The following is a 26,235-nucleotide window of genomic DNA, read 5'->3' as shown; positions in this document are numbered from 1 at the left end:
GTTCAAATCACACATATGATCCCTTTTCAGCATCTGCCTTTGGCTGGGTCGATGAATCCATATTAAGCTCCCCCAGGACTTACCCAATAAACCTCAGAAGGGTCCTGTTTACTGTCCAACTGTAACCTTTCAAGAGTTTCCCTGCCCTCGCTTCATTATATTTCAAACCAGTGATGGCAAATGCATGACAAACATGCCATCATTCTCATTTTGTGTCCACAACAGACATTACTAACTGATCACAGCACAGAGACTTCATCCAGACAGCCACTACCAATCTATCAGCAAAAGAAAAAGATTGGCCACCTCAGGGCTGATGCGTTTGCTGACCAGCTTCAGGGAAGTTTCGCTTCCCAGCCCTGCAGTAACCTCTCGCCTGCCTCCAGGTCTTGGTTCAGTATGTGTCAAATAGAGATGTCATTACATCATTACCCCCAACCCTGCTGTGGCGTGACATCACTCATCAATTGTAACACTTGTAAGGCAGCCCCTTTCAATCAATCACAAGGGGAAACCAACAGGCCAATTTAAGGCTCAGTAAAGCACAAACAGGCTGCAGGTGTCTTTAGGACACCTCCGAACTCCTGGGTCTCAAGGAAACTGGGACCGGCCAACCCTAGGACTGACCACTCTAAGTCCCCTCCGAGAGACCACTTTGGCTCCCAGATAGGATTGCTGACAGCCCTTCCCCACATCACACTCAGCCTGCAGAGGGGACGTGCTGTGTCCTGGGCTCCAAAGGGGCCCACATGGGGGGCTGGAGGGAGCTCTCACCATCATCTGTGGCCAAGACCATGACTTCGTAGATGTTGTTCCTCACAAACTGCTCATCCTCACGGTCCAAGATCCCTGCGGCAGTGACCTGCCCACTGTCTGGGTCCATCGCTAGCCACCCTGCCGGGTCTCTCAGGATGCGGTAACTGGAGCAGAAAAGTTGCAAAGAATCACACCCAGGATACTTAAGAGTTCTAGTGTCATCATTCGAAGTCTCTTCATGTCAACTAGCAGAGGGTTTCATGGGACTTGGGGCTCCTAGACAGGATCACATGGAAAATGCATCTCACCCCCAAGTGGGCTCCTGAGCAGAAGGTGGGATGGGGCCAGCAGGGACATGTGAGAGGGATTGGGGAATACCTGTCCCCTGGACTTAACCTCCTCTGTATGGAGGGTAGGAAGGGAAGGCCCTGTGCAGGGGTGGTAGTCAAAATATTTAACAGTCTTTATGGCAATTAGAACAAATACTGCTGCATATAATAAACAACCCATCCAATGTACCCATGTCTTTGGCTGAACTCTAGCCGAGCCCCTGCATACCTGATCTTCTGACTCCCCTTGTCTGGGTCCTGAGCAGTGTAATTGCAAACAGGCTCCCCAATGGAGATGCCCTCCTGGATTTTGATGACTTTGGAGGGTGGGACGAACACGGGTGGCTCATTCACATCCTCCACATGGACCACTACGGTGGCTGTGGAGGTTGGGAGTTTCACCACAAAGGGAACCTCGTTGATCACTTCAACGTACAGAGTGTGCTGGGTTTTGGCCTCAAAATCCAAGTCCTGGGAGAGAACAGGAAGGAGGACCAGAGTCGTCATTTTGTGAGGAGGCCCCATGCCGTGCTGTGATGTCTGGAAGAGAGGGCCCACCACGAGGGGCTGGGGCTCCCACCAGCAATAATGCTGCCCCTGCCCTGCCCCATAGAGCCTCCTGGTTTCCTCCTGCATTTCTGGAGTGGATACCCAGTGGGGACCTCTCAGACCATCACCCCAAAGGCAACTAGACTAGTAAGCCCGAAGCCTAGAACTGGTTCCCAATGGGGTGATGATGCTCCATAGTGGGTGTTGTCGGAACTTGGAGAGGGCATTTCTAGGTGTCCTAATGACAGGGAACACCACTGGTTGGGGCAGGGACACAAAGAATTATCCCATGTCCCATGGGACTTGCTAATATCCCCCTGGACATTCATGTATTCCTGGGCGTGAAGCTCTGTTTACATTTACAGCCTAGAATGTGTTTTCCATACAAATCAAGTTTTTGGTGTGGTTTTAATTTATACTAAATTTCCTAGGAATGCAACTTCTGAGGGGAGCTCATAATTTATTCAGGCCTTTCCTCAAGTTGTTTATTTAAGGTTCTGGAAAAACATCAGTACCACTTGTGGAATGACTCACTACAGCGACATACAGTAAGTATCTAATACACTTGGCTGATTCCACAAACAGATGCAAGAAATCGACCACTTCATCATGTTTTCTAGTGTAGTTGTGCCCAAAGGTTTACACAGGGAAGCATTTTATTATCAGTAACTTTTCCTGAAAATTCTCCTTTATTTTAATTAGGGCATTCCATTTTTCTAGAAATTACGTAAGTTATTATAGAGAAGTTATAAACAGAATTCATTTTACAATGTGAAAGGGGCATTACAAAACTTTCGTTTCAAGGAGGGGACAGCTTTTAAAGTATTGTGGCTCAGATGGTAAAGTGTCTGCCTGCAATGCCGGAAACCCGGGTTCGATCCCTGGGTTGGGAAAATCCCTTGGAGAAGGAAATGGCAACCCACTCCAGTACTCTTGCCTGGAAAATTCAATGGACGGAGGAGCCTGGTAGACTACAGTCCATAGGGTCACAAAGAGTCGGACATGACTGAGCGACTTCACTTTCACTTTCTTTCTCAAACTGGGCCATTCTTTATAATAAACCAAGAGGTAAAAGACATCAAGAAGGATTAGTCCGATTTTCTTGAAGCGTCAATTTACTCAAGATTTTTCAAGAGGCAAGGGTACGCCTAGATGTAATTTACAACAGTTAAAGTAATTTAAAACTTCTAAAGTAAAACATTTTACTCTCCAAACACCAAGATGTGAACTATGGATTGAAGGCAAAATTAGCAAGGATTCCAATAAAACAAACCCTCTGTGTAAGACCAATTAGGAGCAGCCACTAGACACACTGGGATGAGGGGCCCCACTGACTGGCCTCAATTAGATCAGTGACTCTGTTTTATGAACTGGGTCTCTGGGGAAGATTTAAACAAAGGAATTCCCCCACATAAGAGGGATGGAAGAGTGTTGCAAGCCACGGGCCTGGTGCACTTCCTGCTGAGTGGTCCCAGGTACGCGTCCCAGGCAGGTGGTACCCCTAGTCCTGGAGACCTCCCTGTCCCAGGTGTGGCCCTTGTGCAAAGCCCAAACCGACTTACCTTCTTGGTTGTCAGGATACCCTGGTTGCTCTCGGGGTCAGTAGTGATGGTAAAATGGTCCCCGTTGTCACCTCCCACGATGCGGTAGGTGGCACGCCATGCCGGTGAGTTAGGGGCGTCCAGATCAGTCACTGTCAGCCTCTGCACCTCATGGCTCACTGTGTTCTCGGGCACACGGGCCTCGTACTGTCAGCGTGGAAAACACAACACTGTCAGAGCGGAGAGGCTAACTCCTCCAAGAGGCGGTTCTCCACTTTTCACCGGCTGAGTCCTCCACCCAACTCCAGGGGAGCCCCATGCTGCTCACCCTTCCTGGGACATGCACAGATGCAAAATGCCCCAGGAGTCAACTTCACAGCTTGCTAGGACAGACACACCACAGTGACCCTGGGCCTGCTTTCCCTACATCCCAAGGCCTGATGCTCCCAGAATCTCAGCCATCTGGGTGCCCACGCCCCCAGGGAGAGTAGCCACCTATATCTAGCTGAGATCAGAAAGGCACAAGGAAGGTGGCAAGAAGGGCTAGGTGTCTGATGGCTCCGGGGCACTGACCAGGGACTTTTCTGGAAATTTAGAACAGATGGCCGTGATGGTGAAATCAGCTATTCAGAACAAATTTTCCACAGGCCTGAACAGTATTTAGCAGCCCAAGTTACCTAATGATGGAAGCAGGTGGGTATCATCTTGACTGGCACTGAGTCCTCTATCACGTGAAGTGACAAGCATTCACCGGGGGTAGGTGGGCAGGTGTAGGTGTGAGTCAAGTTAGGAATTTCCATATCAACAAAGATTTTCACATTGAGCACTTAGGTACTAGGGATTATGCTAAGAACTGTACATAGATTATTTCATTTAAAACTCAGAACAATGTGGCAGGTATTAACACTGTCTCCATTTCACAGATGAGGAAATAGGGCACAGAGAGGTTAGGTGCTTCCCCTCAGGTCACACAGCTTACAAGTGCTGGGGCTGGGACTTGAAGCAATACAGGCTTATTTTTGAAGTTTCATCAGAAAGTAGAAACTTAGCCCCTCATTATTTGACAAGGAAAGAATGAATGAAGGAAAGGGTGTTACCTTCTGGGGATAAAAAACGGGAGCATTGTCGTTGGCATCGAGGATTTCCACTATGGCCACAGCCGTGGTGCTGGAGCCATCCCCATCCATGTCTGTGGCGTGGATGGTCAGTGTGTACTCGGGGACTCTCTGGGGAGAAAAGGAGAGCAGGAGTGGAAGCCACTGAGAGCAGGGCACAGCCTTGAGTGTACATGGAGGGAGCGGAATGTTTCTCCCTTCCAGTGTTCACCTGATCCCTTGCTCACCCACTGCAGGAAAGACCAGGAGCCAAGGGTGGAGGGAGAGGGGAACTGTGGATCCAAAAGGTTTTCCTGGGCCAGTCAGTCGTGGGGTGAAGCCTGGGCACTATCTCCTGACTCACGGCGGATCCAGAAGGGGAGCTCTGAGCAGGAGTTTGGCAAAGGTATGAATTAGGGAACTCCAGTACCCATGGAGCTAACTGCTTTGTGGTACACGTGGGACAAATCTGGGCAATGTGCATGCTAAGTGAGCCATTCCAAGAGGAAATGAGAAAACCTACGGAAAATATCAAATGTCTGTGTTTTACAGCTGCCTCCTCAGCCTTAATGAGATGGCTTGGCAGAGTGCCACCAGTCCAAGGGCGCTGCAGGACATCAATACAGGCCCTGGCCGCAGCCCTTCCCGGCCAACTTGGGCTCTGGGGCAGGGGCTTCTGCTCTGAGTGTCAGGGCCTGGCCTGGGCAGGCAGTCCCTTCCTGAAGGGCCACTCACTTCCCGGTCCAGGCCACTGGAGATGACGCTGATGGTGCCCGTGCTCCGGTGGACTGTGAACATGAGGTCATGCGGGTCCTTTGGCTCTTGACTGTGGATGGAGTAAGCAACCACCCCGTTGTAGGTGTTGACGGCGTCGTCCTCATCCGTGGCTGTCACCTGCATCACAGAAGTGCCTGGGGGGGAGAAGGGCTGATGAGTGAGCACCCTGCCCTCCCAGTGCCAACTTCAGCCTCATCCACTTCTGGAACCCTGAGAGGTTCCACCCTGCATGCCAGTTTGGACCCACCTTCCCCTCTCATCAGAGACTGTTAGTTGCTGCCCACTTCCCATTCTCCCCTACTTCCTTAGAAACATAATTATCATAATCACTCTAGGTTGGGCACAGGTCCACCAGGAACCAAGGCCATTTCCCACCGCTTCTTGCAGCTAGCTGTGGCCATGAGACTAAATTGTGACGAATGGGATAAATAGCTTTGGGGGAAGCATTTTTCTGAATTAAGGGGCTTACTCTTGCCACTCGTTCCCTCCTTCCAGAAGTAACGGCTGGAGCTCCAGCAGTATTCATGAGGTGATCTTCGGAACGAAGCCAAAACAGCAGAGTAATGAGACAGACGGAGCCTAGGTTTCCCCCACTTTAAAGCACCATTCCAACCTGGCCTGACCACGTCTAGGCTTCTGGAATACGGGGGGAAGAGGCTCCATCTTGCTGAAGGTAGTTTTTCTTTTAAAAATGTCTACTGCAGCCTCACCAATTCACATTTCTCTATAATTTTCTACAACTCAAAGGAAAAGGAGGAGTCCTCCCCAATAGTACCTGTCTGTGAGGTCATTAATGTGCACCTATTTCTCTAGTATTTTGCCCCAATTAATTTTCTCTTTTTTTTTTTAGCTGCACCTCATGGCAGGCAGGATCTTAGTTCCCCAACCAGGGGTTGAACCCACACCTCCTGTATTGAAAGTACAGAGTTTTAACTGCTGGACCATCAGGAAAGTCCCTACTCTAGGATCATTCTTATTCAGGGATTTGGGGATGGAGTGAGGGAATATGGATTTTTAAGAGGATCCCAGGTGATCCGATGTACAGCCTAGGATATCACATGTCAAGGATTCTTCCAGCCTTTAAGAGTATGGCTGACCTCCAGATGGTTCCAGAAGTTGACCCAAGGCCAGATCTGGGCCCAGGAGACCTCTATAGCTCCTCACCTCCCCAGTCTCCTTACCAGGTAGCACCCCTTCCAAGACGCTCCCTCTGAAGACATCCTGGGTGAACTTGGGCTTGTGGTCATTCTGGTCTGTTACAATGATGGAGATGTTCATGGGATCTTCCACAGAGGCGCCGTTCTCTGACACAGCATGGCCAAAGAGCTGTGGGGGCACAGGTCTGTGGTCAGTCTGGCACTCCCCTCCCCAGCAGGCTCTGGGGCCCTGCTGGATGCTAAAGGTTACTTGCCTCATACTTGGCAATCTTCTCCCGGTCCAGTGGCTTATTCAGCAACAACCAGCCTGTTTCCTTCTCTATGGCGAAGATACCCTCTGGTGGGCTGTCTGCCCCAGGCCCTGTGATGCTGTAGAAAATCTTGGTGCCTCTGTCCTTATTAGATTTGAGCTGGAATCAAAAGAAAATGACAGCTGACAAAATGACAACGATCTCACAATTGTAGCAAAGAACCCTCCATGGAGAGGGGTAGAGAGGCATCGCCTGATCAGAAATTGCTCGCATCACTGAGGCTTTCCTTCTGGAGGCCCCAGGGCTCAGCAGCAAGAAGCCTCACACTCAGGCCTTTGAATGAGGGTCCCTGCAGCCACCAAGCCTCTTGAGGGGAAGGCACAGCCATACCTGATTTAGCCTCTGGGGGAAAGGACCCTTGCCATTCTCAGGCACAGATATTGGCGGGACCACCCATTCTCTCTTGCGCCTTCGTAAGACAGGTGTGGGTGGGGAGATCTTCAGTGCTTTCCTTTCCTGCAGGGAGAGAAGATGTCTTAACCCAGGTGTGCAAACACACCTGGAACACACCTACCGTCCTCTCACCTACAGGAGCTCAGGGTGAGGAGAGAGGTCAGAGGCCTAGATGGGTTTATTGCAAAATAAAACTTGAAAATAATCTAAGTGTTCACTTACAGAGAAGGCCAAATTAAATACACTGTAATATATCCATCTAGTGAAAACTGTATACAGCTTGAAAAATGAAGAAGAGGAAGGTCTCTCTGTGCTGATATGGAAAAATCTTTGATATACACTTAAATGAAAAAGAACACAGTACAGAACAGATTAATATACTAACAGTTTAGTACTCTATTTAGCAAACATTTATATAGGGCTTAATATGTGCTAAGCATTGTTCCATCTTTTGTGTAAAAGGGTAGGGAAATAAAGCATATATTCATATCTGCCTTTACACAGTTTGGGGGATACTAGAGAAACCAATAATGGTGGTTACTGGTGAGAAGGTGAGAGGCCTTGTACTGATTTTTTTTTTTTGCTCACTTATTTATTTTATAAAATATTAAAAATTTTTAATTTTATATTGGATTATAATTGATTTACAATGTTCGGTTCTACGAATGTATCTTTTTATTTTATTTTATTTATTTATTTTAGTTTATTTTTTTATTGAAGTACAGTTGAATTACAATGTTGCCTTAATTACTGTTGTACAGCAAAAGAGACTTAGTTGTACATACACATACTGATGTATTTTAGTACAAAGAGAAAGTGAAGCCATGTAAATGTTATTTTTTTCATAAAAAAGAGGAGGGAAAAGTCTGTTTTATATCTACATATATAATATATGTAAATATATTTAATATAAATATAGAACAAATACATAAGTCAATTCTAGAAGGAAAGAAACTGGTAACAGGGTAACCTATGTATTTTGTTAGAGGGGTGGAGAAGGCATTAGGCAGATGAGGAGACACAAGGGGAGGTTATGTGTTCTATAACTTCAATATTTAAAATTTTGGAACCATGTGGATATATTAGCTGTTTGAAGAATTAAAAGAAACAAAGAAATGTGGCCCAGAGCTTCAGGTCCATCTTCCCAGAAAGTGAAAGTGAAGTCGTTCAGTCGTGTCCAACTCTTTGGGACCCCATGGACTGTAGCACGCCAGGCTTCTCTGTCCATGGGATTCTCCAGGCAAGAATAATGGAGTGGGTTGCCATTTTGGGATTGACTGTCCCGTGTTGGGATCGCCTTCACTTGTGGTTTACCCTCAGGATGTGGGAAAGACAAAAAGGGAGATGGGACAGGGAATTCCAGGGAGGAAGAGCACTGGGCCATTACTCACAAGGCAGCTCTCAGCCCCACTGGCCTGACTCTGGCGCCCCCTACTGGGCAACAACAAGCACTGCCCTGCTTAGATGGTTGCCCACGCTCGGAGCTATGGGCAACTGACGGCTAACCCTGTGCGCTCTGCAGGGGTAATGCGGCTCCCGACAGGCACAGCAGCCCCGGACTCCTGGCCGCAGCAAGCTGAGTGTGCACGGAGAACGCCTTTCTCCTGTCCTGCAGGTGCACGCGGTGTTTTACCTGGACTGTTTCATCGTTCAGGACAATGAAGTCATCGTCAGTCAGCAGGGCCGCCTCTTGCCCAGGGCAGTCTGTGAAGACCACTGTGGGGAAGGGAGGAAAAGAGTATTAGGAAGGAGGGGGCTTCTGGAAGCTACCTCATGGGAACCAAGACCTGACAACAGCCCCCTGACTGGATCAAGGGCTGTTCCAGGCCAGTGCAGAAGGAGCCTTGACTTACTTCATCTGACCAGCTGTGTGACCAAATATGAGTTTCAGATGGGCTCCCAAGTTTGGTCTTGAGAAGGAGGACCACTCCAAGGTTTGTGGGACTAAGAACTAAGACAACAGATATTTAGCAACATGAGACCCATGGAGTCTCACGAAACCCAGAGCTGACCCAGGGTCACAGCTGGAGGCAGAAGAGTCAATGCATTTCTGAAGGCTACATGTCTCCCTACATGCCATATGCATCCTGCTATGCAGTCACCCACACTGATCATTCTGATGCCCTTTGGCTGTTTCAACTTGTCATGTTCTTTCTGAATTCTCCCTGCTTGGCCACCCTTTAAATAAGCAGTCTGAGTTAATAACTACCATTCGCTAAGCTGGAGACTGGGTCCATTTCATCTTTACAACTATGCTACCAAGGTAGGCATTAGCCCCTTTTCAAAGAAGAGACAATTGAGGTTCAGAAGCCTGACCCCACGGCATATACTAGAGAGTATTCACAACCAGTATTCTTACCCACCCTTCCCTGTGGACAGGCATGTAATTAGGAAACCTGCCAGGGGGTACCTCTGGGCCTGTCAGCACCCTGCTCTGACTCAGGGGTTCCCTTACATTGGCCTATGTCAGTTTCCTAAGCAGCAGCACTACAAGGCCCACAGGGAGAGTACTGTGCCATGAAAAGGTCAGGGTGAGGTCTCCCAAGTGTCCTATTTTGAAAAATTGTCCTTTAGTTTCAGATGATGATGATAATTGTTTTAAAAACCCTTCTCTAAAGAAAGAATAATAGATGAGAGACTGTAAACTACACAAATAATGTGAACATCATGAAGTATTCAAAGCAATATATAAGAATATAACGTAAAAAAACAGAATTCCAAATAATATTCTGCTATATAATGAATTCCTAATCTCAAGAATAACAAAAAATACATAACCCAGTCTAAAAAGAAAAAGAAAGGAGGTGAAAAGACATTTTTTCAAATAAGGTATACAACTGGCCAGTAAGCATATGAAAAGATGCTAAATACCACTATCATTTGGGAAATACAAGAGCTTCCCTCATAATTCAGTTGGTAAAGAATCTGCCTGCAGTGCAGGAGACCCTGGTTCAATTCCTGGGTTGGGAAGATGTGCTGGAGAAGGGATAAGCTACCCACTCCAGCATTTTGGGGCTTCCCTTGTGCCTCAGCTGGTAAAGAATCCGCCACAATGCGGGAGACCTGGGTTCAATCCCCGGGTTGGGATGATCTCCTGGAGAAGAGAAAGGCTACTCACTCCAGTAATCAAAATCACAGTGAGGTATCACTTCAAACCTACTAGGGAGGCCAAAAAAAAGGTAAATAAGATATAAAGACAGATGAAGTCTTCTGCATTGGAAATGTGAAATGCTGCAGCCACTGGGAAAAAGTTTGGTGGCTCAAAAGTAAACATAAAATTACCATATGATCCAGCAATTCTACTTCTTGGTTTACACCCTAAAGAGCTGAAAGTAGGAACTCAAACAGACACTTATATATGTATTTTCATAGTATCCCTATTCACTTCCCTGGTGGCTCAGAGGGTAAAGCGTCTGCCTGCAATGCAGGAGACCTGGGTTCAATCTATGGGTCGGGAAAATCCCCTGGAGAAGGAAATGGCAACCCACTCCAGTATTCTTGCCTGGAGAATCCCATGGATGGAAGAGTCTGGTACGCCACAGTCCACGAGGTCGCAAAGAGTAGGACAAGACTGAGCAACCTCACTTTCTTTCATTTTCTATTCACAATAGCCAAAAGATGGAAACAACACAAGTGTCCATGAAGACCTAATAAACAAACACAATGTGGTCTAAACATACAATGAATATATATACACACATGTATAAGTATACATTCTTTATAAGGAATGAAGTTCTGACACATGCTATAACTTGTATGAATCTTGAAAACATTATGATAAGTAAAATGTCATTATGTGCCTGCATGCTCAGTCGTGTCTGACTCAGCGACCTCACGGACTGTAGCCTGCCAGGCTCCTCTGTCCATGGGATTCTCCAGGGAGGAATACTGGAGTGGGTTGCCATATCCTACTGCAAGGGAACTTCCTGACCCAGGGATCGAACCTGAGCTTCCTACATGTCCTAGATTGGCAGTCAGATTCTTTACCACTGTACCACCTGCCAGGCACAAAAGTGACTGCACTTATATGAGGTACCTAGAATCCTCAAATCAACAGTGAGTAGAACAGAAGTTACGTGGGGCTGGTGGAGGCAATGGGTAGTTATTGTTTAATGGGTATGGAGTTTCTGTTTGGGATGATGACAAAGTTCTGGAGATGGACTATGGTGAAGTGATAGTTGCACAACAATTTAAATGTACTTAATGCCACTGAATTGCTTACTTTAAAAGAGTTAAAATGGTAGATTTTATGTTATGCATAGTTTTACCTCAATAAAAAAGAAAAGAAGCAATCTGAAGTAGGAATGCAAGATGGGATAGTCACTTTGGAAAACTGCTGGGCAGCATTTACTGAAACTAAATATACATGCTCCCCAAGTCCCAGTAATTTTACTTTGAGGTATAGACACAACAAAGATCCACTCACTCAAAGACAAGTATAATAATATTGAGAGCAGCATTATTTATCATAGCTAAAGACTGGAAACAGCTTCAATGTCCATCAAGGTAGAATGAAGAGAACTGTGGTGGAATATTCACATAATGAAATAAATCAATTACAAGGACATATGACAACATGAATGAATCTCACAAACATGGTTAAGTGATAGAAGTCAGATACAGAAGGACACATACATGATTCTATCAACACGAAGTTCAAAAGCAGGTAAAACTAGGTGAAAGAACTTAGAGACACTGGCCATCTTTCAGGGAGAGGAGTTGTAAGTGGAAGGGGGAGGAAATGGTCTTAAAAGCACACAGATCTGACTTCAGCGCCCCAGAGCTCATACACAAGGCAGGCTCCTTCATGGGAAAGCTGGAACGTGCCCGTGAGAAAGAGATTACTTAGAAACCAGCTCTGCCTCCTTGATGACATCCCCACTGAGAAGTCCTGGGCTGTGACAACATGCTTGGCTGGCGAGAGGAGGGGAAAAAGAGATCTAGGCCTGAGTCAGCTCCAAAGGGCCCCAAGCACAGGGAGATCCCCATGGGGACCCTGCCAAATTTATTTATTTATTTGACTGTGCTGAGTTTAAGTTGTGGCATGTGGGATCTTCCTTGTGGCATGCAGGATCCTCAGTTGCAGCATGCAAACTCTTAGTTGTGCCATGCAGGATCTAGTTCCTTGACCATGAATTGAATCCAGGGCCCCCCGCATTGGGAGTGTGAAGTCTTAGCCCCTGGACCACCAGGAAAATCCCTATAGTAAGAGTTTTTAAATTATCTAGAGAAGTTCGTATGCTATGAAGATACAGTATGCAGAATGTAAAACTGCACATATAGTATATGTAACTCTGCACAGAAAAAAAAAAAAACACGGGAAGGAAATGAAGCCTTCCAATGGCTGGAGTTACCAGCAACTTATTTTCTTATTTTTCTCTAGGTCCAAGTTTTCTCTTAACATGATTGTGTCCCCACCCCCTCAAATTCATATGTTGAAGTCCTAACCCCCAGTACTGCAGAATGTGACCATATTTGGAGAAAGGGCCTTTGAAGAGATGATTAGATTAAAATGAGGTCATGAAGGTGGGCCCTAATCCAGCATGATGAGTGTCCTTTAAGAAGAGGAGGAAATTTGTAAACAAGACAGTTACAGAGAGAAGACTATGTACAGACACATGGAGAAGGCTGCCATCTACCAGCTAAGGAGAGATTCCTCAATACAAACCACCCCTGCTGGCCCGTGCTGATACAGGACCTCAAGCCTCTTGCGTTGTGAGAAAATAAATCTGTGTTTAAGCCCTTCAGGCCTTGTTCCTTTGTTACGGCAGCCCTAGCTGCCTAGAATACGACAGGCATCCATCGAGAATCAGGAATCCCTCCCGTCATGAATTACTATTATTTACAGCTAACATGTTTATACTTTCTCACTTAATCTTCACCAAGCACCCTAAGAAGTAGATTTTAGCACCCATTTTCTAAATTGGGAAAATGAGAGGTTAAGCGAATTCACTAAAGTTACATGGCTAGGAAATGGAAGAGCTACAAGTGGTACCTAGACCTGCCCTGATGGAGTTATTTTTTTTTAACCACTATGGTTATCTTTCTGATACACTTGAGAGTATGTTTTCTCATCTCCTCCCCAGCCCCCATTACCTGTTGTCCTTCTCCATCTATTGAAATAGCAAAGATTGATTTTTAGATGCCCAGTGGGGCAATGTGATATTTGGAGAAAAGTACTAGATTTGGGGATAATAAAAGTAAATCTCTCAGTGTTGTGAGGACTAAATGTAAAGAGCTGGAAAATAGGAAAATGCATTATGGCTGCTGCTGCTGCTGCTAAGTTACTTCAGTTGTGTCTGATTCTGTGCGACCCCACAGATGGCAGTCCACCAGGCTACCCCGTCCCTGGGATTTTCCAGGCAAGAACACTGGAGTGGGTTGCCATTTCCTTCTCCAGTGCATGAAAGGGAAAAGTGAAAGTGAAGTCGCTCAGTTGTGTCCGACTCTTAGCGACCCCATGGACTGCAGCCCACCAGGCTTCTCCATCCACGGGATTTTCCAGGCAAGAGTACTGGAGTGGGTTGCTATTGCCTTCTCCAGCATTATTGCTGGGTCTACTGTTAATATTATTACTGGAGATGAAGACCTATTCTTGTGTAGGCAGTGACCTTAACTTGCTGGGTGAGCCTAGGAAAGGCACTTGACTTCTCTGGAGCCCCAGAATCAATTGTTTGTTAAAGCTTTGAGCCTAAAGCCTACCTTCCCTTAGTTTGAAAGGAGAGAAGTATGCTATTAAAAAATGTATTCAAGAATGGCAGGACCAAACACAGCTTCTTCTTGAGGTAAAAAGAAGAAAAGCTTAAAGGGAATACTTCAAGTCACTAGGTGATTCAGCGTGGCTTAAAGAAGCGTTAAGGACACATGCAAGGTTCCTCAAAACTCCAGAAGTTGGAGCCATCAGTGTGTTGATGCAGAATTTGAATTAACTTATTCGGAATTCAGGTTTTCTCATTTGGAAGATGAAAATTAGACTGACTTCATAGTGTCATCTTGAATATCAAGTAAGACAAAACCACAGAACACAAATGTGTAAAGCTCAGAACTTTATACGGACTCTTACATCACCAGAGAGAATGGGAGTTCAGAGGTGAGATGGCGTGCCCAACACTGTACAACTAGTGAGTGGATTTAGAGAGGTGGGAAGGAGGCTTAAGAGGGAGGGGACATACGTATACCTATGGCTGATTCATGCTGATGTATGGCATAAATCAACACAATATTGTAAAGTAATTATCCCCCAATTAAAAAGTAATCTAAAAAATTGATTGGTACAATTCGCCAGTGGGTGGGGTGGTGGAACCCAGGGTGGTCATATTCTAAAATCAAGTTCTTCAACACAGCATTCATTCAAGAACAAGTTGAGTGTTTCCTAAGTGCCCAGTTCAGTTCAGTTCAGTTGCTCAGTTGTGTCCGACTCTTTGCGACCCCATGAATCGCAGCATGCCAGGCCTCCCTGTCCATCACCGTCTCCCAGAGTTCACTCAGACTCACGTTCATCGAGTCCGTGATGCCATCCAGCCATCTCATCCTCTGTCATCCCCTTCTCCTCCTGCCCCCAATCCCTCCCAGCATCAGTCTTTTCCAATGAGTTAACTCTTTGCATGAGGTGGCCAAAGTACTGGAGTTTCAGCTTTAGCAACATTCCTTCCAAAGAAATCCCAAGGCTGATCTCCTTTAGAATGGACTGGTTAGATCTCCTTGCAGTCCAAGGGACTCTCAAGAGTCTTCTCCAACACGACAGTTCAAAAGCATCAATTCTTCGGAGCTCAGCTTTCTTCACAATCCAACTCTCACATCCATACATGACCACAGGAAAAACCATAGCCTTGACTAGACAGACCTTAGTCGGCAAAGTAATGTCTCTGCTTTTGAATATACTATCTAGGTTGGTCATAACTTTTCTTCCAAGGAGTAAGCGTCTTTTAATTTCATGGCTGCAGTCACCATCTGCAGTGATTTTGGAGCCCAAAAAATTAAAGTCTGACACTGTTTCCACTGTTTCCCCATCTATTTGCCATGAAGTGATGGGACTGGATGCCATGATCTTCGTTTTCTGAATGTTGAGCTTTAAGCCAACTTTTTCACTTTCCTCTTTCACTTTCATCAAGAGGCTTTTTAGTTCCTCTTCACTTTCTGCCATAAGGGTGGTGTCATCTGCATATCTGAGGTGATTGATATTTCTCCCGGCAATCTTGATTCCAGCTTGTGTTTCTTCCAGTCCAGCGTTTCTCATGATGTACTCTCATAGAAGTTAAATAAGCAGGGTGACAATATATACAGCCTTGTCATATTTGTTTTCCTATTTGGAACCAGCCTTTTGTTCCATGTCCAGTTCTAACTGTTGCTTCCTGACCTGCATACAGATTTCTCAAGAGGCAGGTTAGGTGGTCTGGTATTCCCATCTCTTTCAGAATTTTCCACAGTTTATTGTGATCCACACAGTCAAAGGCTTTGACATAGTCAATAAAGCAGAAATAGATGTTTTTCCGGAACTCTCTTGCTTTTTCCATGATCCAGCGGATGTTGGAAATTTGATTTCTGGTTCCTCTGCCTTTTCTGAAACCAGCTTGAACATCAGGGAGTTCACGGTTCACATATTGCTGACGCCTGGCTTGGAGAATTTTGAGCATTACTTTACTAGCATGTGAGATGAGTGCAATTGTGCGGTAGTTTGAGCACTCTTTGGCATTGCCTTTCTTTGGGATTGGAATGAAAACTGACCTTTTCCAGTCCTGTGGCCACTGCTGAGTTTTCCAAATTTGCTGGCATATTGAGTGCAGCACTTTCACAGCATCATCTTTCAGGATTTGAAATAGCTCCGCTGGAATTCCATCACCTCCACTAGCTTTGTTCACAGTGATGCTTTCTAAGGCCCACTTGACTTCACATTCCAAGATGTCTGGCTCTAGATTAGTGATCACATCATCATGATTATCTGGGTCATGAAGATCCTTTTTGTACAGTTCTTCTGTGTATTCTTGCCACCTCTTCTTAATATCTTCTGCTTCTGTTAGGTCCAGACCATTTCTGTCCTTTATTGAGCCCATCTCTGCATGAAATGTTCCCTTGGTATCTCTAATTTCCTTGAAGAGATCTCTAGTCTTTCCCATTCTGTTCTTTTCCTCTATTTCTTTGCATTGATCGCTGAAGAAGGCTTTCTTATCTCTTCTTGCTATTCTTTGGAACTCTGCATTCAGATGCTTTTATCTTTCCTTTTCTCCTCTGCTTTTCGCCTCGCTTCTTTTCACAGCTATTTGTAAGGCCTCCCCAGACAGCCATTTTGCTTTTTTGCATTTCTTTTCCATGGGGATGGTCTTGATCCCTGTCTCCTGTACAATGTCACGAACCTCATTCCATAGTTCATCAGGCACTCTATCTATCAGATCTAGGCCCTTAAATCTATTTCTCACTTCCACTGTATAATCATAAGGGATTTGATTTAGGTCATACCTGAATGGTCTAGTGGTATTCCCTACTTTCTTCAATTTGAGTCTGAATTTGGTAATAAGGAGTTCATGATCTGAGCCACAGTCAGCTCCTGGTCTCGTTTTTGTTGACTGTATAGAGCTTCTTCATCTTTTGCTGCAGAGAATATAATCAATCTGATTTTGGTGTTGACCATCTGGTGATGTCCATGTGTAGAGTCTTCTCTTGTGTTGTTGAGAGAGGGTGTTTGCTATGACCAGTGCATTTTCTTGGCAAAACTCTATTAGTCTTTGCCCTGCTTCATTCCGCATTCCAAGGCCAAATTTGCCTGTTACTCCAGGTGTTTCTTGACTTCTTACTTTAGCATTCCAGTCCCCTATAATGAAAAGGACATTTTTTTGGGGTGTTAGTTCTAAAAGGTCTTGTAGGTCTTCATAAAACCATTCAGCTTCAGCTTCTTCAGCATTACTGGTTGGGGCATAGACTTGGATAACTGTGATATTGAATGGTTTGCCTTGGAGACGAACGGAGATCATTCTGTCATTTTTGAGATTGCATCCAAATACTGCATTTCGGACTCTTTTGTTGACCATGATGGCTACTCGATTTCTTCTGAGGGATTCCTGCCCTCAATAGTAGATATAATGGTTATCTGACTTAAATTCACCCATTCCAGTCCATTTTAGTTCACTGATTCCTAGAATGTTGACATTCACCCTTGCCATCTCTTGTTTGACCACTTCCAATTTGCCTTGATTCATGGACCTGACATTCTAGGTTCCTATGCAATATTGCTCTTTATAGCATCGGATCTTGCTTCTATCACCAGTCACATCCACAACTGGGTGTTGTTTTTGCTTTGGCTCCATCCCTTCATTCTTTCTGGAGTTATTTCTCCACTGATCTCCAGTAGCATATTGGGCACCTAATGACCTGGGGAGTTCCTCTTTTGGTATCCTGTCATTTTGCCTTTTCATACTGTTCATGGGGTTCTCAAGGCAAGAATACTGAAGTGGCTTGCCATTCCCTTCTCCAGTGGACCACATTCTGTCAGACCTCTCCACCATGACCCGCCCGTCTTGGGTTGCCCCGCAGGCATGGGTTGGTTTCATTGAGTTAGACAAGGCTGTGGTCCTAGTGTGATTAGATTGACTAGTTTTCTGTGAGTATGGTTTCAGTGTGTCTCCCCTCTGATGCCCTCTTGCAACACCTACCATCTTACTTGGGTTTCTCTTACCTTGGGCGTGGGGTATCTCTTCACGGCTGCTCCAGCAAAGCACAGCCTCTGCTCCTTAGCATTTACTCCTGCTTTTAAGTGCCCAACATTCTTCTAAATACTAGGGATGCATTGGGGAACACAAACATGTATCTCCAAGTACCTTTAAGTTCTTACAGGATACTGCCTCTTGTCCAAAATCACCTTTCCACAGCTATCTACCAAACTAATCAATAATGCATTGATTGTAATAGCTAAAGTCTAGACAACCTAGATGTCCATCAATCAGAGAGCAACTTTGTGTTATGATACCATCTATACAAGGACTTCCCTGGTGGCTCAAATGGTAAAGCGTCTGTCTACAATGCGGGAGACCTGGGTTCGATCCCTGGGTTGGGAAGATCCCCTGGAGAAGGAAACGGCAACCCACTCCAGTACTATTGCCTGGAAAATCTCATGGATGGAGGAGCCTGGTAGGCTACAGTCTATGGGGTCGCAAAGAGTCGACACGACTGAGCGACTTCACTTCACTTGACTTCACCATCTATACAAGAGAACACTATACAGCCATTAAAAAAATGCTATAAAAGATAAGGAAGCCCCTGTGTGTTGATATGGAAAGACCTCTAAGATATACTGTTAATTTTTTTTTTAATGGAACAATATAGTCCATGGTAACATTTGTATTTTAAAATGAATATTTCTGGAAGGTGATCCCAAAAACTGGGTTTATGGGTGGAGAGGTCAGTAGCTGAGAAAGAATAAAGAGACTTTTTACTGTGTACCTCTCCGAATTCTGACTGACATGAATGCATTAGCTATTCAAACACTGATTAAAAAAAAATTAACCATCACTTGTCCTATTCTTAAAACAGGCCTCTTTCCTGGTGGCTCAGCCAGTAAAGAATCTGCCTGCAATGCAGGAGACCTGGGTTTGATCCCTGGGTTTGGAAGATCTCCTCCAGTATTCTTGCCTGGAGAATTCTATGGACAGAGGAGCCTGGCAGGCTACAGTCCATGGGGTTGCAAAGAGTTGGACACAACTGAGCGACTAACACTTTCACTTCCTAAGGGAAGAGTCTTCAGCTAGCCGAGGTGCTGGCCAGATAAGCCTGTCAGCTTTTTCACTTAGTAAAAGACTCTCAATGAACTCTCCAATCTTCTCCTATCCAGCAGGGAGCTAAAGGACTGACACTCTTATTACTCAGATGCCTTAATTCCCCAAACTGTAAAAGATGCCAGAAACCCAGAAACCCTCTTCCTGCTGCCTACAAAATGAGCCCCCCAGGAATGTACAGCACACTTCACTACCCTGTTTGCTGGCACATTCCCATGGCTTTACGGTTCCAAACATTTGGAGCATTTTATCTGGGCTGTCCATCTGTTCTTAGAAGGGACAGTGCCAACAATCAAGGAGACGTCAATAGTCATGTACTCCAGGTGTATGTGCCTCCCACTCAGACTGCACATTTCAGCAGCACCAGTGGGCCTGGTCCCATCAGCTCTCACCCACGTTCAGCAGGGTGCAGAATTCAATCCAGGCGCAGGAGTCAGGCAGGCAGGAACAAGTTTCAAAGACCCACTCTGCCCGAGACACCCAGCTAAGTGTTTTCCTATCCAAGTCCTCAAAGAATAACCCGCAAGGTGGCTGTTACCATCCCATTCTGACAACTCAGGAAACGAGAGACTGCCCTGGGGTTGAAGTGTCTCAGGAAACAGTTTCAGAGAGGAGAGCGAAGTAGATGAAGCCCCGCAACCAGGAAGCGGCAAGACCAGATTTCAAATCTGAGAGGCAGAGGCAGATGAGTAACAAAGAATATAGGATTTGGGGACTTCCCTGGTGGCCCAGTGGTGAAGAATCTGCCTGCCAATGCAGGGTACACAGGTTCAATCCCTGGTCTAGGAAGATCCCACATGCCTCAGGCCAATTAGGCCCATGTGCCACAGCTACTGAAGCCCACGCCCACACACCTAGAGGCTGTGCTCCACAACGAGAGAAGCCACCGCGATGAAGCCTGCGCACCGCAACTAGAGACAGTCAGCGCAGCATTGAAGACCCAGTGCAGCCAATAAACAAATAAATAATGTGGGGTTTAGAGGCCCAAAGACTTGGTTCACATCCATATTGTGTGAACACACAGAAGCTGTTTTCTCATCTGGAAAATGGGAATAATACCTAGCTCATAAGATTACTGGGAGAAATAAGTGGCATAATGTTCGCACAGCAATGAGCAATATGTCTGGACCAGAGTCAGCCCTCAATAAAAGGGACCTTTAGCCTGCTCACAACTAACCAGGGTTTCTGACTCCAAGTCTAGGCCTCTCTCTGCACCATAGAGAAACCATCTCTCAAAGCAGGCACAGGGTTAGCTACAGCCATGCAGCTTTACCCGAAGGCTGAACCATCGAGAGGAGAAAGGAGCACACAGGACCAAACAGCGTCCCGGGGTGCTGGCTCAGTCTGCACTTGGAGAGGACTGTTCTGTAGGGGGTACTCCAGGGTTTACTGGGAGAGGTGGAAGATGGCGGTCTCACAGGCAAGCTGACCCGCCCAGGGAAACTTGCTGAGGCACCTGTAGAAACATGAGCAGTGTTCTCCGCAAGCTGTGAGTCACACAGAAGCTGGTAAGCGATAAGCCCTGGGGCAGATCATTACAACTTCCTCCCAGATGCTTCCTGGCACCCCTGGCTTGTATCACTGGTTTCAAAATGAAATTGATCGGTCTCGTCATCACTCATCCCCCTTCTCCCCTTCCTTCTAACAGCTAGTGAAGTAAGCTGATTCCGGTTCCTGATTGAAGTCTATCTCCACAAGCCACGAATCTTGGCCAAGTCATGGAGGCAGGAATGGGCTTGTGGCAAACTGTTTCTGGGGCAAGTTGGTGAGCACTGATGAGCACATGGGGCAACAGTTTAGACTGTAAGGCCGAAAAACAAGAGACCTAAACATAGCTCTTACTTCCACACCCACATAGGACCTTAAAGTCATTTGACTGCGTTAAACTCTGTTTCTCCCGCAGAGATTCTGAATCATAAAGTCTATGAACCTGATGAAGAGGCAGGCATCTGTACCAATATAAACTGATATTGGTCACTGGTGGTCAGTAGTTAAGACTCCAGGCACCAAATGCAGGGGGCCTGGTTTTGATCATTGGTTAGGGAACTGAATCCAAAATGCCCCAACTAAGAGTACACATGCAGCAATGAAGACCCGGTGCAGCCAAATAAATAAATATTAAAAAAAAAAAACACAACACATGCAATTCCTAGAATACTGTTGAGGAAGGGAGTTAGTAACCTGAGGCTACTTCTAGAGAAAAAAAAAAAATCCCAAAGCTCCTCTTTAGAGACCATACTGCCAACCATGGCCTCAGCTCCTGAGCTGGCAGCACTGTAAAACCTGGTCAGGAAGGGCTGAGTCCCTGGGGTACTAGAGCCATTGAAAGAAGAAAGCTTTTGCTTTTTAAATAGACTTCTAAGAATTAATGGATACTAGACTGAGAACTCATTCCAGGCCTGCATTTAGGTTGGAATTAAGTAGACACCTCCAAACTCACAAGGGCACACCCTTGAAGGTCAGAAGCTTGTCTTCTCAGCCGTGACATAGAGGTTCTATGTAGTCCCAATGTCCAACCTTATTGGATGTTATGGCAAAATAAAACCACCCATCATTCTGAGGTAAATGTCCTTCAAATGATCAATCCTGGACAGTTTCCCTACTGATATTTGGACATCTTGATGAGAAGGAAAGAATAATACCAGTTTAAAATTGTTACAGCCAAAAGGCAACTTGTTGGAGAATGGGGGCGATACTGTCAAAGATGTTTCCATTCTAGTTTGCTTTAGGGACACCTCTAGTTTATAAAGCAAACAAATTTATCCTTGTAGCTATAACTATCTTTTGTTAAGGGATTAGGATAAAAAGGTGAGAGGGAAAAGTGTATGGAACTGCCTTCAGGTGAAGATTCTGGCATTTTCCTGAGCAAAATCATACATAGAAAATAGTTCACTTACTAAGAAATACAAATTAAAAGGACAAGTGTTGTGAAATACTTGGGGAATGGATGCTGCTAAATATTGTTAGAGGGTTAGAGGAATGTAAATTGGCAGAAACTTTTTGGCAATTAAGCCTTAAAGAAATCCTTTGATCAAGGAATTGTGCCAGGAAATCAACCAAGATGTGACAAAACCATGCCTGCACCAATGTTCACTGACTGTTGCTTAGTGTTCAAAAGTCTCAGCAACTTAACTTTCAACAGAATACTTAAGTCTGTGTGCTACAGTAGCCCAAACGTCTCATCTACAGCCTTCAATGTTGTAAAAAATATCAATGAAAAACAGTGGTCTGCTCAGGCGAAAAAAACACGTCATAAAAACAGCCATTTATAGCTTATAGCCTGAGCCTGACAATTACAACATAAAATATTAATATTTTTATACTTGTAAAAAAAAAATGGTGGGGGTGGAGCTGAGTCTTGGCTGCCAGGAAGGCAGACTAGTTCTCTCCACAACCAACGACTTTCCAAGCCAAAGTTCAAGATGGAGGAGGGTGAGCAGAATCTGATCTGAGGAGGCCAATAGGCAAAGGCCAAGAGGCATGCTGCGTGGCAGGGGCAGGACATGGGGAGCCTGTGAGGCATGCTGGGAGCCCAAAGGGGCTGTCCCATGGTATGCTGGAAGATGAAGCATCCCAAGTGTCCTGCCGTAGCTGTTTTGGCATTCTCAGAGGAGCCAAACTTTGATTCCCAAATGCTGAGAGCAGCACAAGAGGACCCACTGCCTTGGATGTGTACATGATGACCCATCGCCACCAGATCACCCCCGTGGGGAATGCTAAAGAGTCAAGCACAGAGCTAGAGCTGAAGCATTTGATGAAAGGCATTCTCAAATGCCTGTTGGTGCAAGGAATGGCTTTACGAAGCCCTTCTCTGATTCACAGAAGTAGAAAATGAAGCTGGATTATTGAGAAAGCAAGTCAGGAGGGCCAGCTGTGGGGCGATAAAGCAATGGGACTCCTCTCCCTCAGATATCCTCAAGGAAGACTTGGTTAGGAAAACGGATGTGGAAGATCTATTGAAAATGTTCGTTTGAAATGACTAAAGTCCTTGATGGGTGGTAGACCTCCATTCTGCTCCTCTTCCAGTTTTTTTTCACAGTAAACATGTTTTGCAATCAGAAAGAGATGTGATTTTGCCCACCTCTGCCTAGTAAAGTTATATGGCAACTCCATGTTGTTGAGGAGGAAGCAATTCTTTCTAGAGGAGTTTTGCCTCTCTGCACAAAGCTCTTTGGAAAGACCTAAATAATGTTACTTAGGTTCTTCTCACCCATGGGAGCTGGGTCCTCCCTTGTACTCTCCAGAGAGAAACCCAAGCTGAGTTGTACTCCACGGTACTCTGGGAGTTCCAGAGACAGTTGACTCAAAGCTCAGTGTTAGCACGCTGTCAGTGATCCTCACCCGAAGAATGAGAGCAGAGATCTGGAGATTGACCTGGGACCTCTGGGATATCAATCAAGGGTCTGGTGGGCAAAAGTGCTGCACATTGGCCCTGCAGCCTGGGCAGGTCACTTCATACTTAAGCTGTTAACAGTAAGCACTCAACAAATTATTTTTAGTCTCTAAAATGAGAACACACATACACATACATACCCAGGCTCTGATTAGAGCCAAATAAAATGCATTGTGCTTTTCAAAGCACAATTAAGTATTCAAAACTAGTGATAGTGATTTTAAAAGCAAAACAAAAAACCCAAGAAGGTAAAGGTCATTTGAAATACTGAGGTAAGCAGAAAATTAAGGGGAAAAAAAATGGATCAACTGCCATTAAGACAAGCATTGGAAGTTAAATTCAAAATGCCATGCTTTCAGAAATTCCCTGGCAGTCCAGTGGTTAGGACTTCGCGCTTTCACTGCTGGTGGCCCAAGTTCAGTCCCTGGTCAGGGAACTAAGATCCTTGTAAGCCAAGGGGCCAAAGGAGGTTGGGGGCGGGGAGCAGCCACAGTTCCACTCATCTCTCTCAAATCTGTCCCTTTCTTTTATATTCTCTCTAAAAGAGATACACCTAGCTCTTCACAATGGTCTTCATGATATCACACAACAATGTTCCCAAACACAACTGATACAATCACCTGGAGAACTTAAAAAAAAAACATTCAGCTTCCCTGCTTCCAGCCCATCCATCACTTCTACTGAATCAGTTTCTGGAGGTGGATCCAGGGAAGACTGTTGGTTTTTTAAAGTTCCTGATTCTCACCTTTATTTCTTGTAAGGTAAATTGGTATGGATTTTTGAGGGCGCTCCAGAGTATGTATTAAAATTTTAAATGCCCAGATCCTTCTTCTGACCAGCATATATACCTGTCTTTTTAATATCTCCCCCCTGATGCTTTAAAGGCATAATCCATAATCTTAAAATCATTATGTCAAAAAGCAAATTCATGATCTTCTTTGCTCTTGGCCTAAATCTGGTCCTTTTCCAGTCTCCCAGGGAAGGGCACAGCATGTACTTAGCTACACAAACCCAAAATCTGGGCCTCAGAAGCAGCCCAATGTCTGTGTCTAGAGTACTGAATTTAAATGTTGGTTTCAGTGACAAGACTTTGAGCAATATGTTTCCATTATCTGTAAGATGGGAACGATGCCAGTAATACCTATTTCAGTTAAAGGAGTTACTATTTAGCATAGTGCATAGCCTACGGTTATCTAGCATCCTTTTCTTTGACCATTTCTCCCTCAGACTTTCCTTGCCAGTCAATCGCCAAGACTCATGTCTCTCCATCTCTCCTTCCCCCAGCTTACTATTTACTATATCATTTTTAGCCTAAATGAATACATTATTCTCCATTTTAATAAAGGAGAATCTTTTAAAAATTCTATAGATGATACATTCGAGAGGATAAGATCACTTCCTATTTTGAAACTTATCAGTGATGTGCCACTCTTCTCAGGATAAAACCCCAAATCTCTAAATCTCTAGTGTGCCCAGTCCCTGTCTCCACTGTCTAGCCACAGTGGCCCTCTTAAGTGCATCATAACCCCTTACCACAGGACATCTGCACACCTGCTCCTTCAGTGTCTCCTACACTCCCATTCCAATGCTACCCAGTTACCTCCCAACATCTTCCAGATCCAAATTCAAAAATTACTTTCTTAGGAAAACTTTCCCTCAACCCTCCCAAAGTAGGTCAGTTTCCCCTGTTAAAAACTTTCCTGTGCTCAGTCTTGTCCAACTCTTTGCAGCTCCAAGGACTGTAGCCCACCAGACTCCTCTCCATGGAATTTACCAGCAAGAAGTCTGGAGTGGGTTGCCGTTTCTTACTCCAGGGGATCTTCCCGATCCAGGGATAGAACCTGTGTCTCTTGCCTCTTCTGCATTGGCAGGAAGATTCTTTACCACTAGAGCCACCTGGGAAGCCCAGGTAACTCTCTTCCACAGGTTTCATTACAACTTGTAATTACATGTTTACCTCTATTGCCTAGCTCCCTTAACTAGTCTGTATAATACACAAAGGCAAAGACAGTTAGAATCTGCTTACTACTAAATCTCAACACCTAGCACAGTGCTTGACACAAAGTAGGCATTCAGTAATTGTTGAATGAACTACGAAAGTCCCTTGACCCAGCAATTTTGCCTGCAGGAATGCAGTCTAAAGATACGTGTCTAACAGCTCGTCTAGCTGTAGCAACATGGCTATTATTACCACTGCTAACACCTAACATTTATTTATTTCATGCTTTTTTATACACTAACTCAGCCTTATAAGATTCTCGTTATTACCTCTATTTTATAGATGAGGAAACTGAAGCGTAGAAGTTGAGCAAATCTACCCAAGGTTCTGCAGCTAGTGAGCAGACAGACTGAACACAGGCACAGTGGCTCTGGAGCTCCACACAGTTACATTTTTTGCAGATTTCAGTTGTCAAAATTTGAAATGTTGCTGGAAATACTAAAGTCTCATTTTGCGTGCAAAGTCTGAAGAAATTAAAATCTCCCAAATTGAGAAAAATGTAAAAAGTGACATAATTTCAAAACAAGAGAGACTAGTGAATTATAAGCATCTGATGGTTTTAGAAAAGGCAGAGGAACCAGAGATCAAACTGCCAACATCCGCTGGATCATCGAAAAAGCAAGAGAGTTCCAGAAAAACATCTATTTCTGCTTTATTGACTATGCCAAAGCCTTTGACTGTGTGGATCACAATAAACTCTGGAAAATTCTGAAAGAGATGGGAATACCAGACCATCTGACCGGCCTCTTGAGAAACCTGTATGCACGTTAGGAAGCAACAGTTAGAACTGGACATGGAACAACAGACTGGTTCCAAATAGGAAAAGGAGTCCGTCAAGGCTGTATGTTGTCTCCCTGCTTATTTAACTTCTATGCAGAGTACATCATGAGAAACACTGGGCTGGAAGAAGCACAAGCTGGAATCAAGATTGCCGGGAGAAATATTAATAACCTCAGATATGCAGATGACACACCCTTATGGCAGGAAGTGAAGAGGAACTAAAAAGTCTCTTGATGAAAGGGGAGAGTGAAAAAGTTGGCTTAAAACTTAACATTAAAGCTCAACATTCAGAAAACTAAGATCATGGCATCTGGTCCCATCACTTCATGGGAAATAGATGGAGAAACAGTGTAAAACTTTATTTTTTGGGGCTCCAAAATCACTGCAGATGGTG

The 26,235-nt window shown here is 45.0% G+C and overlaps 1 protein-coding gene across 1 annotated transcript in view; it reads right to left on the bottom strand.

Annotated features, from left to right (window-relative positions):
* CDH3 (cadherin 3) overlaps positions 1-26,235 on the bottom strand; it is a 46,896-nt gene that overhangs the window by 10,710 nt on the left and 9,951 nt on the right. The window contains exons 3-11 of the mRNA XM_052655797.1: positions 8,541-8,623; positions 6,845-6,970; positions 6,458-6,613; positions 6,228-6,372; positions 5,005-5,180; positions 4,273-4,401; positions 3,197-3,382; positions 1,315-1,556; positions 775-920 (exon numbers count right to left, since the gene is read on the bottom strand). Of these exons, the coding sequence (XP_052511757.1) occupies positions 775-920; positions 1,315-1,556; positions 3,197-3,382; positions 4,273-4,401; positions 5,005-5,180; positions 6,228-6,372; positions 6,458-6,613; positions 6,845-6,970; positions 8,541-8,623 (1,389 nt within the window). The remainder of the gene's footprint in view (positions 1-774; positions 921-1,314; positions 1,557-3,196; positions 3,383-4,272; positions 4,402-5,004; positions 5,181-6,227; positions 6,373-6,457; positions 6,614-6,844; positions 6,971-8,540; positions 8,624-26,235) is intronic.

This window comes from Budorcas taxicolor, chromosome 18 (assembly GCF_023091745.1).
Source record: "Budorcas taxicolor isolate Tak-1 chromosome 18, Takin1.1, whole genome shotgun sequence".
Classification (NCBI taxonomy): domain Eukaryota; kingdom Metazoa; phylum Chordata; class Mammalia; order Artiodactyla; family Bovidae; genus Budorcas; species Budorcas taxicolor.
The sequence above is the reverse complement of the archived record's forward strand: the minus strand, read 5'-3'. Positions and strand labels throughout refer to the sequence as shown.